Source organism: Dermacentor variabilis, chromosome 2 (assembly GCF_050947875.1).
Source record: "Dermacentor variabilis isolate Ectoservices chromosome 2, ASM5094787v1, whole genome shotgun sequence".
NCBI classification, from domain to species: Eukaryota; Metazoa; Arthropoda; class Arachnida; order Ixodida; family Ixodidae; genus Dermacentor; species Dermacentor variabilis.
In genome coordinates, this window is record NC_134569.1 from 199,482,485 (window position 1) to 199,495,515 (window position 13,031).

The window sequence follows — 13,031 nt, forward strand, 5'->3', positions numbered from 1 at the left end:
AGAGCTATGAGAAAGGCAATATCATGCGTATGGGAGAAACCACACACTCACTGGGCAGGGCGGTGAACACAATGGCCGTGTTGCTGCGGATGACGTCACTCTTCTTGCTCACCTGGTGGTACTCGTAGATTGTCTTCCGCTTGACAACTGCAGAAAACAAGGCCGCCAAGTGAGGCAAAGAGGTGGGACACATGGCTGCTGCAAGCAAAACTTTTCAGAGACAACTGACGAGCACACATTTCGCCACCAGACAACTTTAGGCAGACTGCAAGGGCAAAGGCCTCTCCCCCATATCTGCTCTTAACGCTTCGAGGGTCAAAGACGTGAAAATATGGTGCTGCGAACAAGTCCCAAATGGTTGATGCCGTATATTTATGGCACGATCTGTGTGTTTGAAAAAATGCGCCATCGGCATTTCAAAATGGTTGCCTCGTACGCGCTTTGACCCAGCTGCCGTAGCTTCCTCCATGTGCTGCAGTATGTGTGCTTAGGCAATGCTTCCTTTGGCTTTTGTTAGTGTACCGTCCGTCTTTCTGTCTGTCTGTGTTTGCTCTATCAGCATGGAAGTGCCGACTGCAAAGACATGCTGAGTTCATCACGATGCCGCAAGTAAAAGGAAAGCGATCACGTGTGCAGAGACGGACGAAAATGGGGCCGCATCATGGGTGTTCGGAGTTCCTGAAACTTGCTTGTGGGACAGGTGCAAACAGGAGAGGCGTTCTACACCGGCGGCTGCTATGTATGGCGCGGCCGTGCAGCCCCTATCTTGCAAGCGATCTGCGATGCAGACAGAGTTGACGCATCTAGGCACACAGCGTTGTCTTCTCGTCGCTTAGTGCGCGTTGAAGCGACAGTCCGTACAAAGGTCAATTCGCTTGCTCCTGCTACCGCACTTCTCCACTCCAGCGTTTTGATAAAGAACTTCCGTGGTCATTGCATGAGACTTGTTCATGTTTGCTTGTTCACTCGCGACACCATGCTTGTTAATTTAGTTTGTAAGTGAATGTTTAAAAGTTTATACGGCCGATAAGACTACTATTCTTATTTTGTTTTATAGCTGTCTACTAATTTGCTATTGTAATCGATGCTTTGCCTTTCGGGTGAAACTGCGACTTTTATTATTGATCGCAACTTTAGTATATTGGAGAGTAAACATTTTTTTCCAAATGAGAGAAAGTTTTATTTCTGCACGAATGAATGAGGTGCGCGGTACTGTAAAGGACTTTTCTTTTTTTTTTTTACGTCACGGCAAACAAGTGCACGTTACTATCGAGCGTTTTTTTCCCCCTTTATTTGGTCATGGAAAACGGGTATGCATTACAATCGAGGGCGTGTCAAAATCGAGTAGATACAATAAGCCAGCCCATCTGTATTCATGAATAAACAATGCATGTTTAAAAAGGCCGCAGCACAGAAAAGGCACATATGGAGACGAGACAACAAGGACAAGCGCTGAAATTCGAACAACATTATTGTGAATGGTTCACGAATATATATGTGCTGTCCAAGCCAGAGGTTATCATCTGCGCATGTGTAAATTTGCCAGCTCTTTGTCTGAAAGCGCGATAGAGGCCATGCTGACACATCCCTACCGAAGTTTAGAAATCCATTCAGATTCTGCGTTTTCCAAAGCCACACACGTTTTACTCTTCTTGATAACGGAAGTGTTTTCAAGGTTGGGTGAACAGTCCTTGCAAATCAGACAATGACTTGCCAGAAAACCTTAAAATCTTTTCCTTCACGCACATTTTTTACATTGTTCGCGTGGCCTCTTAACCTATCGTACACAAATCTCCCAGTTTGGCCAGCGTACACTTTCCCGCGCCTTAAAGAAATTTGATAGACTATACCTTCTGTGCATTCAACAAAAGACCACCTGTGCTTTGTAGGCACAGTCACGCTGCTGGGTTGCTGGTGGTTTGGTCAAACTGCAAAGCTCTGACAGCTTGTGGGGGGCAGACAATGAATTTCACGACGTAACGGGGGGGCCACCTTTTTCAGATTGTGTGATGGTGTGTAAATGTAAGGTATCCCAGCTACCTTCTGCCTACGTTGTGCGCTTCTCAGAAGGCCCTCTGCGATCGAAATGAGGTGGTGCTGAGGATGCCTGGTGCTTGGCAGTCTTTCAGCTTGATTATGGAACGCATCCGAGATACAGTGCGGGTGTGATTTGCCGAGAGCGCTCTTTAGGCACAATGTGGCAACAGCTCATTTAACGAGTTTAGTGCGGGTGGACTTGAAAGGCACTTAGAAGCAGTTTGTTGGTGCACAGTTCATAGTTCTTCCAGTGGACAAATAAGGTGGTCTCTGTTTTACCTAGTAAAATTTTTATATTGAAATCGAGTGAGGCCATCTTCTCTGTGTTCAATTCATGCTTAAGGTATCTCTGCATCACTGTACCTCAGATGCGTTCCATATTCAAGCTGAAAAACCACTGAGCGCCAGGTATCCTTTGCACCTCCTCATTTCTATCACAGAAGGCCTTCTCAAAAAGATGCGAACAAAGCCGCAAACATGTGAAGCTTGCGCATAGCGTAGGCAGAAGGTAGCTGCGTTCACAGAAACTTTTTCAGCAGCTTAGGTACCGCAGATTTTTGTATGTTTCACGAACTTGTCTGCATAAACTTTCTCGAAGCAAGTACTCTTCTTGGATCCTTTCACCATCAGGACACTTCTAAACTGAAGCTTCAGGGACCTATGGGTGAAACTTTTTTGCAAACAAAATTGATTTTTATCTTGATTAAACATTCGTAAAACAATTCCAAATTGGTAAACATTATGGAAAATTTGGGAGAGTGAGCAGGCGTGAGCCCCTCAGCCAAATTAGTCCAAAGTGGTGGACATAACAAAAATACACGCAAGTCCCTTTGAAAGTGCCCCTAGAAACTTTGATGCATATTTAGATATTCTGCTTCCGGAAAATGGGTTTATATCATGCAGAAGTCAAATGGCCACCACTCACAGAAAACCATACGGTCAAACATGTAGGCATCCGAGATTCCAACTTTGACTGGGTGGCTCCGGTCAGGAATTTCCGTTACGGCCATTGGCAGCTGAAAAATGCGCAGGCATCACCATACGAAATCGATTAAGTGATGAGTCTCCCAACATGGCATATCCCATGATGTAGCATGTCGCCGGATTGATGTTGGGTCATAATACCATATTTGGTACCACATTTACACAATGCCAGCAACAATCCTGTTTTAATTTATATAATATTCTTGCTTGTGAAAGCCCTGGCTTCGATTAAAGTGATCCTTTCTACACTATGGAGCACTACCTAGATTGACGTAATAGTTCTGCAGAAAGCTGCAAGGTGTAGAGAAGTGAAAATGAGACATCAATCCAATCGTAGTAATTAATACAAAGGAAACCCATACGGGTTCCTCGAAAGAAAAGCCTCACAGTTGAAGAAAAATTTGTCCTTGTCCAGGACTCGAACCTGGGATCACTGCCTTTCTGGGCAGCCGCTCTACCATCTGAGCTAACCAGGCGGCTGGCAGATGGGAGGGCAAAGTCGAATTTGTCAACAACTCGAAGCAAAGACAAGAGTTTGACGTAATAGTTCTGCAGAAACCTGCAAGGTGGAGAGAATTAGATGGGAGGGCGAAGTCGAATTTGTCAACGACTCGAAGGAAAGGCAAGAGTTTGACGTAATCTATCTGCGGAAACCCGCAAAGTGGAGATATATAATTAAAAGGGAGAGAAGTAATTAAAAGGCAAGAGTTTGACGTAATAGTTCTGTGAAAACCCGCAAGGTGGAGAGAATTATTTGATTAATTACTTCTCTCCACCTTGCAGATTTCTGCAGAATTATTACGTCAAATTCTTGCCTTTGCTTCAAGTTGTTGACAATTTGACTTCGCCCTCCTATCTGCTAGCCACCTGGTTAGCTCAGATGGTAGAGCAGCTGCCCCAGAGAGGCAGTGATCCCGGGTCAGAGTTCTGGACCAGGATGATTTTTTTTTTCAACTGCGAGGCTTTTCTTTCGAGGAACCCGTATGGGTTTCCTTTGTAGCAATTGCTACTATTGGGCGGATGTCTCCTTTTCCCTTAACTACCTAGCTTGCTCAAATACAGTCAAATCTCAATATACGAGACATGGATATAAACAATTTGTGGAAAGAACAAAACGAATCTAAAATAAAGTTTTATTTTTTCCATAAGCATGTACACTACAACAAATATTAATATAATTAAGGTATTTTCATGTTGGACGTGACTTCATTAGAGTGAGATTGCACTGTATATGCCTACTGTGTTTTCTGAAAGGCATAAGAAAAACAATTTATTGCCTTGCTCCATGCGGTAGACTTCGAAACATAGGTTGATCTATGTTAAGTATGTACAGTCGACCAAAAAAGTTTGGGAAGCAAGAGACCTGACGAAAAGCTGAATATCTCCGCAGCCTCAAACCGCAGCCTGGTATTCCCATTTACAGCCTTTACTGGTATATGTGAACAACATTGTGATGTACGGTTTTACTGGCTATTTTTAAAGGCCGCTCGTATATTTAGCATATTCTGAGACCCCGTGGTCCGCAAACTTTTTTGGTCGACTGTACACCTCTAATGCAGCTACTAACACATAAGGTTGACTCATATTCATGGCCAACCTGATTAATTTAAATGAAGTCACTCACATCTTTGTAGACAAAGACAATGTCTCCACTTTTGTGCAGCACGGCCTGGAACGTGTAGTTGCCTCCTGCAAGAAATTTCACACAACAAGAAATCACCAAGGGGTACTGCAACACTTGTTAGGCCTTTGGGATGAACCAGTCTTCCCCACTACCAGAAATTCAGAAAAGCTCACTTTGACTTGCTTGGGAAACACCATCACATCATTTTTAGGCTATCACATTTGCTACATACATTTGCATGGTATGGCCTTCATAAGCTAGAATGAAAAGGGAGATGTGTTTGTACTTATCAAAAACATACACAAATCTAGCAAAAGCCATAGAAAGCATCCACTGACCAAGAATATCATCAAATGAGATTGAACAGACTAAATAAAGTCCACAAGGATATCAAAGGGCTGTATAGAGTTTCTTAGCACGTAACTGCAGGCTCAAAGATTCTACCGGACAATCTTTAAAGACCTAATTAATATCTACGCCTGTGCTGACTGCAGATTTGCTATCTTCAGAGCTTCACCTTCGCACCTCTAGAGACAATGCCTGTGGGGATTCCTAGCTAATACTTTTATGAACATTACTGCTGGCTACACAGAGAATGCGGTGCCGGCAAATGTTGAGTTCATCCGAGCATGCCGGTCCGTGCTTCTAAGGTTCACTGCAACTTTGTAGCTTAGTTACAGGCTTCAGTAACTTATCACGCACATTATAAGAGTACATTTCCACTACCTACACTTGTTCTGCTCATTATGTAGCAACGTTTCAAGTCAATACTGTGTCTGTACACCTGCCTTATGCACATTATTTGAAAAACTGCCCTCCACGCACCGAAGACAAATATGAAGGATGGTGTGATGTGTGTAGTGCATGACACGCTGCGGTGGTCGGAAAGGACAGAAGCAGACGACAAGTAGTGCGCGCGCTGAGGCAAATTCCGTGCTGGAGAGAAGGCGACAACGGCGAAGAGTGTCCGGCACGTGAACACGCGGCGCAAGGAACTAAAAGAAAAAAGCCAACCCAATTAGGAGAAACCACAGAGCGTCAAACAGCCAATGAGAAAATTACGAATCGGCCAGAGCGGGAGAAAAAGCGAGGCGCATTGGCAGAAGCGGGGAGACGCAGGGAGAGTTCCAGGAAGCCAGGAGAAGGTCAGCCATTGGACCGGGAGTTGAAGACAGGCCGTTGGGTTTCGGACCCGAGCCACCAGAACTTCACCCGACCGGGGCCTCCTGCCAACCCGTCCCTGTGCGCTGCCACTCTACCCGATCGTGCCGCCAGCTGCTCAAGGCCGGCGAGCTTCTGCGCCCATGGGCAGGACGACAGCAGTCGGGCTACGGGCCAGAGTTCTACGCCCAGCTGCCCGGCCAGAACGCCGCGGCCACCTGCTCGTGCCACTAAGCCAGAGCCTCTCCAAGCCAGAGCTGGCGCGCTCTAGTCGCCCGGTCAACCATCCAACACCCCAACCTTTGGTGAGACCAGCGCAACTACTCTTATCATCTTGTCGCCGCTTCTCCACGGCGAGACTGCTTTGTGCTCCTGCAGCTGTGGTCAGCCCGGACTCACATACTGTTAATGCCATACTAGCCCTAAGTGTGTTCCTTGCAGTGATGTCTGTTTGAGTGTTTATTTTATGCTTTATCCTCTTTCTAGTTTTATTAAAAGTTTGTGTGTGTGTTTCTGAAACCAACGGCTTTGTCCTCAATAGGGTTCTCGGAGGCTCCACCTCTGAGAACCGTCAGAACCTTTGAACACAAGAACCTGCATCACAGATGGATGGATACTCATGTTTTAATTTCTCTCATTGATTTAAGAAACAAACAGCAATCACTATAACCCACAAAAAACATAGGTCAGACTTTGAATACACTATCAATAACATACCACTCACCCAAGTTCATGAGCATAAATATCGTGGCTTGATCATTTCACATGACCTAAGATGGGAATCGCATATTAACAGTATCATACCATCTGCTTTGAGACGACTGTTCTTCCTCAGAAGAAGACTTCGAGCTGCGCCACCGGAAATTAAACTGCTATCGTACAACGCATTTATTCGTCCAGTTGTCGAATATGGTAACACAATTTCGTTTCCTTATACACAACAGCTTATTAACAGACTAGGAGTGCAGCGAAAGGTAATTAGATTCATCTTTAAAGGGACACTAAAGGTTACTATTAAGTCAACGTGGACTGTTGAAATACCATCACAGAAACCTCGAAACGCTTGTTTCGTGCCAAGGAGAGACTTATTTTAAGAGAAAATGCGTTCTGAAGCGTCCGCGTACCTCTAGCGCAGTTCAAATCGCCCGCCCTCCGATCGAGGAGTACTGACATCATGGTCTCATAGTGACGTTGCGCCATCGGTGAGTAGAACGGCGTCCGCAGACGGCGCTACGGCTTTTCTGCGCAAAACGCGAATGCGCGGCCAGAAACAGAGCCAAGACAGAGCCGACAGCAGAGCGAAAGCGGGAGTATAGTGGCTAGCGGAAGGAGAAACGAATTACGTCCCAAATTACGTCCCACGGCACACGGAGAGTCCGTTATAGTTACGAGCTCGCAGCGTGGTCGGCGTGGTCTATGAGAAGCGACGAGCCTTTTCGCACTCGCAACAGGGCATAAAAATGTGCGAATCGACGCAAAACTCGGTCTAGAAACGTGCTTCGCCACAGCCAGGGCTCAATACGACCCAAGCTGGCACGACCCAGATGTCGTTTCCCGCACCGCCACCAGGTGCCGCTACTATACCTCAAACTCCAGCGCAAGACGCCCATAAGCTGGTACTTCATTCTATGACGCTAACTTCGACGCTCGTCGCAATGGACCCTGACACCGACAGATTGGCTCGCGATGGTGGGCTCAACTTCAGCGATTTGAGCACCGACGAGCGCGACCTGCTGCTGAGGGCTCGCACTGCCGGCGGCCTCGACACCGGCTCTCCGGAGCGGGAAAGCAACGAGGGCTTCCCACGACATCACATGGACGTGGCATTATCGCTGCTTGTTCCAAATGAAAGTTTCGCGAGCCAGCAGAACCCTCACAGCACGACGCGATAACGAAACTACTGAAACTCCAAAGCGTGCGCGGCGCAGAGTCGAGCGCGCAGAGTTGAGCGAAAACGAAACCTTTCAAACACCCATATTACTGAAGGGTAACGTCAAAATGTTATTTTTTCTTAGAATCGAATAGACGTAGACAAATAACATTTTTTTCCGTCTTATAATCGAATGAAATGATATTTTTAATACGAGTAGTTGAGTATTAGTAACACAAATTATGAGGAGTCCTTTCGTCATCGGGCTAGTACCGGAATGTCGCTGGGGGGTCTCAAATCGTGTCATGCATTCACCTCAATTTCTCGGTTACTAAAGCTCTGTTCACGATTATATTGACGCCTTAGACGTTCTAGAACATTGCTCTACCACTTTAACTTGAGTTTCTGGTAACCTTTAGTGTCCCTTTAACAAATGCAAGAATAGCGAGTCACCTACCCAACTGCTAAAACACGCCTGTATTCTTACTCTGCAAAACTGCGCCAAACTAGCAAGACTAAAATTATTGTTCCAATTAATACACAATGCATTACGAATAAATACTTTGTTGTATATATCTCTAGCTGACACCAGACCTTCCCGCCATAAGCATTCACTAACACTTACACTTAAAGAATATGCCATTTCGCACTGACTGTTTTAGATATTCTTCTTTCCTCTTGCAATAAGAGAATGGGATAGCCTGGAGCCTTGCATAACGACTAACACATTGTTGCCGAAATTTGTAACCCTTGTAGAACTGTTGCGCAATAATTAGATTATGTTAGCCGGAAATAACACACCACTCACGTCGTTGTATAAAATGAAATCTGTATAATCTGTCTATGCAGTTTCACCCCTTTTTGGCAAATGCAATGTACCATTCATGTTTTATTTCCTACCATATGTGTATATCTGCTTCAGGTCGATTGCAAATATCATTGCAGAAATTATGTAAACCTTTTTTTATCACTATTTGTGAGTATATAATATATGCCCAACCTGTAAAAATTCCACTGGGATTGACAGTATCTGAAATAAATAAATAAAATAAATATTTGCAACCTTGGATATGCGCACGCATGTAGAGTATGAGGATGTTCAGATGCTTTTCTGGTCATGGAAGCACTTATTTAAGATAAAATTTGACTAACACCCCCTTCCATAATTGAAAAAAAAAAGAAAAAACTCCCATACCTTCCATTCAAGCCCATGCAGCAACTATTTACTTCAAGGTTGTGGTAAACGCAGTAAACAATAGAAATGAACAATGAATCTTACCATCGGGTTTGTCCTGCAGTACAACCTGATGCCACTCCACCACAAAGGATGTGCCTGCAATGCAAAATGAGATTTCTTCAACACACACTGTTCAGGCATATAGAAAAAAAAAATATGCTTGAATGTTCCTTCTGTAAGAAACAATATATCGGTGAAACAGGACAATCAATAAACATCAGATTAAACGGACATCGGGCGGACACATCTAAAAAGCTTGCCAAAGTTGTCGCCGAGCATTTCAACCAACCAGGTCATAACATTGATGAACTTAAACTCCACATCTTAGTCAAATTTCCATTCTGAATGAGAAAGAAAACAAAAAATCATACCTTACCCATAAGTTCACGACATTGCAACCAATAGGCATAAATGTTTTAAAGGGAGCTTTAGAATCTATTCGCTTTGCTAAATTTCAAGGTGTAGACAACAACACTTAGTTTTATTTCTTAGTGTTTCCTTTTTTTTTCTTTTTCTTTCCGTTTCCTCCCCCCTTTATTTATTTATACCATTTCGGTATTTTCCTTTTCTCCTTTTTTTCTTTCATTTTTTTTTTTAAACGAGCACTGGTTTTTGCCACTCCTTCTATTATCTCTTTCAGAGACACGATAGCCTACGAACACCAATGAAACATGTAATAGAGGGCTGCTGTGCACGTCGTTGACACGCCAGCTGACACGCGATTGACAGACGGCCGGGTCCCTGGCTTTGTGCACAGCACTCCTTTATTCTCAATGCGGCACGCTGACACACCTTCGCTCGTTGATGCACCAACCCGCCTTACGACCTTTCCCCTTTAAAAGAACCCCACCTATATATACCGTGGCGAGGAAAGCATATGTCGCCTTGATGAAGACAAGTCCACTTGTCAAAACATTGGCTCCTGATTTCACCTTGTTCTCATTTTGCTAATAGTCTTTAATTTCCATCTCCCGCCTTCCCCATGTTTTCCCTTATGTGAACAGTGGCACCAATTCAAAGATTGCCGTGCAAGAAGACTAGTTACACAGCAGACACCAACCAATTTTTCAGACACTCAAAATTTGGACACACCAATTTAATAATGCTGTGGCACGTCCACTTTCCCTTCAGATGAAATGTGAAATACTGACTGAAATTTTGGTCACATGACAGTATGCTACTGGGTTTTTCAGGGCATGTAAACTTAGCCCCTGAAGACAAAAAATTTGAGGCCCTTGTTTTGATATGTTGTCAGTGCCTCATCAAAACAAAAACTAGGAAGAGGCTGCTGCTGTTACACTCTAATCAATCCAAAAGCCGCTGTCAGTGTTGAAGCCACGATACATGCTAAGCAAAGCTGATAGACTGGCAAGCCTGCATTTGTGTGTGCATCCCATACACCAAGCTTTTATTTACCTAATGTGTTACACAGTTTTGGGTGACTCTTGTCTTCTGTTACAAATTATTGGTGAGAAAATGACGCCAGCTCTGCCCAGGCTGTGTGCACCAACAAGGGTCACCAAGATGAAAGAGTGGTCAGCCTCAGTTCAAAAGTTGCCAGAGAAAGTAGCAAGCACCGACCACATTTTCATCTGTCTGTAGCGACAGCAGGACGATGAGTGAAATGCAGACAGATGTTATCAGGCGCAAGCATATGGGCCTACAGCAAAGAATTGACAAGCTTTTCTGGCCATATGCAGAGTAACTCTTCTTTTTCTGGTGAACCTGCTTGTTCAGGCTACTGATTGTTTGGACAGTTGGTGACCAGTCCAGAGGTTCAAATAATTGGCCGATGACTGCACCGGGGAAGGCAGGTTCCCTTCTGCAGGAGCATTATAGTCAACTGCAACTTAAAAATGCCATGGCATTTTAACTTGCAGTGGTGCTACAACAATGCGTTCCCGCTGCCTTTTCTCTACGTCCTAGGATGAAACATTGCCGAAAACGGAATTTGTTTCAGCAGTTTGGGACCTCAGTTGAAAACTTAATTATGTCAGTAGAGCTAATGCAAAACAATTCAGTTAGTTTTATCTTTTCTGAGTGTAACTAAACCGCAAGTATAACTTCCATGAGAGCTAACCTTTCCTTTCCTTCTCTAACATGACTTCATCAGTTACACCATCATACCACTCTTTGCGATGCCCTAATTACTCGTCCATCGCACATGTCACACGGCATTGATCATCAGTACAAAGCCAGAATTCAACCATGCAGCACTTTTCTAAATATATATTTATTTTTATTTATTTTTTGTGTTATTCTTATTTTGCACACATTCCTGGATTGGAACCATCCCCCTGCAGGAATTGTGTTCATCTTTAATAATAAACATTTTTGCAAAGCCTTGGCTGAAATTGTATAACTAGGAGCAACATTGTTGCGTATGACAAAACTTACTGTATTCGGTATACATTTATCACAATGTTTTGTGCTGCCACTCCCTTCTCCAATGCCATATTGCCTCGAGGGTACATAAATAAATAAATAAATAAATAAATAAATAAATAAATAAATAAATAAATAAATAAATAAATGTACCTTCTCCATCTTCATGGTGCCCAATGACATGTGCTATTGTGTGGGTTGGTGTACCAAAAATGCTGGACAGTAATGGGCCTTGTGCTATGCATGTGTATGTCCATCGGCTCCATTGCCTGCTGCAATTACTTCGCACTTGGGGTGCATGATTGCGCAGTGGGCTTTTGCCTACGTGTTCATGTCTCCCTTTATAGACAGCCCCTTCTGGGTTTGTTCGCACAACTGCTGTGGGTTTTTGTAAATTGCTCAGCCAAAATGGCACCTTCCCTAAGTGCAAGTGTAAATTACAGGAGAGGCTTTGGTACTTCTTTTGAGCAGTGGGTGGAGGAGGAAAATACCGTGCATATTCTTGTATAAAGGGCGCACTTTTCCATAAGTTTAGGCCCCAATATCATGGGAACAGCCTACACATGAGCAAAACGCAAACAAATTTGTGTCTGCCTTGAAAAACCTACATGCTTGCCGCCATGGGCAATGACCTTGGGAAGCCTTTGTTTGAGCTTCGTTTGCTACGCCATTTCCAATTGCTGGAATGTAAATGTGGAGTTGGAACAGCTGGAATCTGCTTCACCGCAAGCATGCATAATAGATGGAGCTGTTCTCAAACGCAGGCTTGGACGTGGCTCCGCATGTAGTGTAGGGATAAAAAAGACGCTGGAGCTCCACGAAACTATAGCATCTACGTACGTTAGACTTCGTGCGGGAGCGACAAAAGCTCACTGCACAAACATGTACCACCCATACAAAGTGCGAAGCCCATGGCCAACGTGGCATACATATGTCGCACAAACACCTATGCGCAGCATTACAGGACATGCCAAGAGGCGCTGGGACACCAATTTCGCCGCAGCTTAGTTGACAATAGAGAAAACATTAAAACAGGAGAGAGGTTTGACAGGCAATATGCCACTGTGCCACACTGAATCCTGATCACAGATAAAGTTACCCTAGATGTTGCATCAGGTGTACAGTCCGGTGATGAAAAACCAGACTTTTATGTCAAATATGCCCTAAATGTCAGTCTCCTTTATTTATTAACTATAGGGTTTGCCATATGGTTTATTATTTAAATAAATGCATACGTTCCTTCTTCATGAGGGAGGACTGCATGTCGAACGCCCACATACTTTGTGGGCAATGTGGAAGTGCTAACATACATGAAGCACAAGGAGCCTCATGTGGGCCTTGCGCAGCTGTCCACGAAAGGTGGCGTGGCCAGGAAAGTGCAAGCAAGCAGGGCAGTTCAGCCAGCACGAAAATGTTGGGCAGTGCATGAATTTGCCTAAACTTCGTCCTTCTGGTTTTAAATGGCTTCGTGACTTCACAATGTACTGCATTACAAATAATCAAGTAAACATCATTAAAACTACTCCGACAGCAGCATCTGAACTCTGGTCCTCTAGCACAGAAGCGCAATATTAAAACCATTATGCCACGGAGGCATGGACAAGTGGTACCACTGCAAATAGCAGTGATTATGCATGCTTCCAGAGTTATTACTTTTGGCATTAAGAAAATTATAAACTGCTTTGAAATTCAGGTCAATTCAAGCCCAGATAAAGTGTAATAAACGAAGCCAC

General features: G+C 44.1%; 1 protein-coding gene across 1 annotated transcript in view; it reads right to left on the minus strand.

The window, feature by feature from the left end:
- l(1)G0289 (plexin domain containing lethal (1) G0289) overlaps positions 1–13,031 on the minus strand; it is a 97,839-nt gene that overhangs the window by 32,990 nt on the left and 51,818 nt on the right. Inside the window, exons 6-9 of the mRNA XM_075682536.1 lie at positions 8,956–9,009; positions 4,646–4,710; positions 2,963–3,053; positions 52–147 (exon numbers count right to left, since the gene is read on the minus strand). Coding sequence (XP_075538651.1) covers positions 52–147; positions 2,963–3,053; positions 4,646–4,710; positions 8,956–9,009 — 306 coding nt within the window. The remainder of the gene's footprint in view (positions 1–51; positions 148–2,962; positions 3,054–4,645; positions 4,711–8,955; positions 9,010–13,031) is intronic.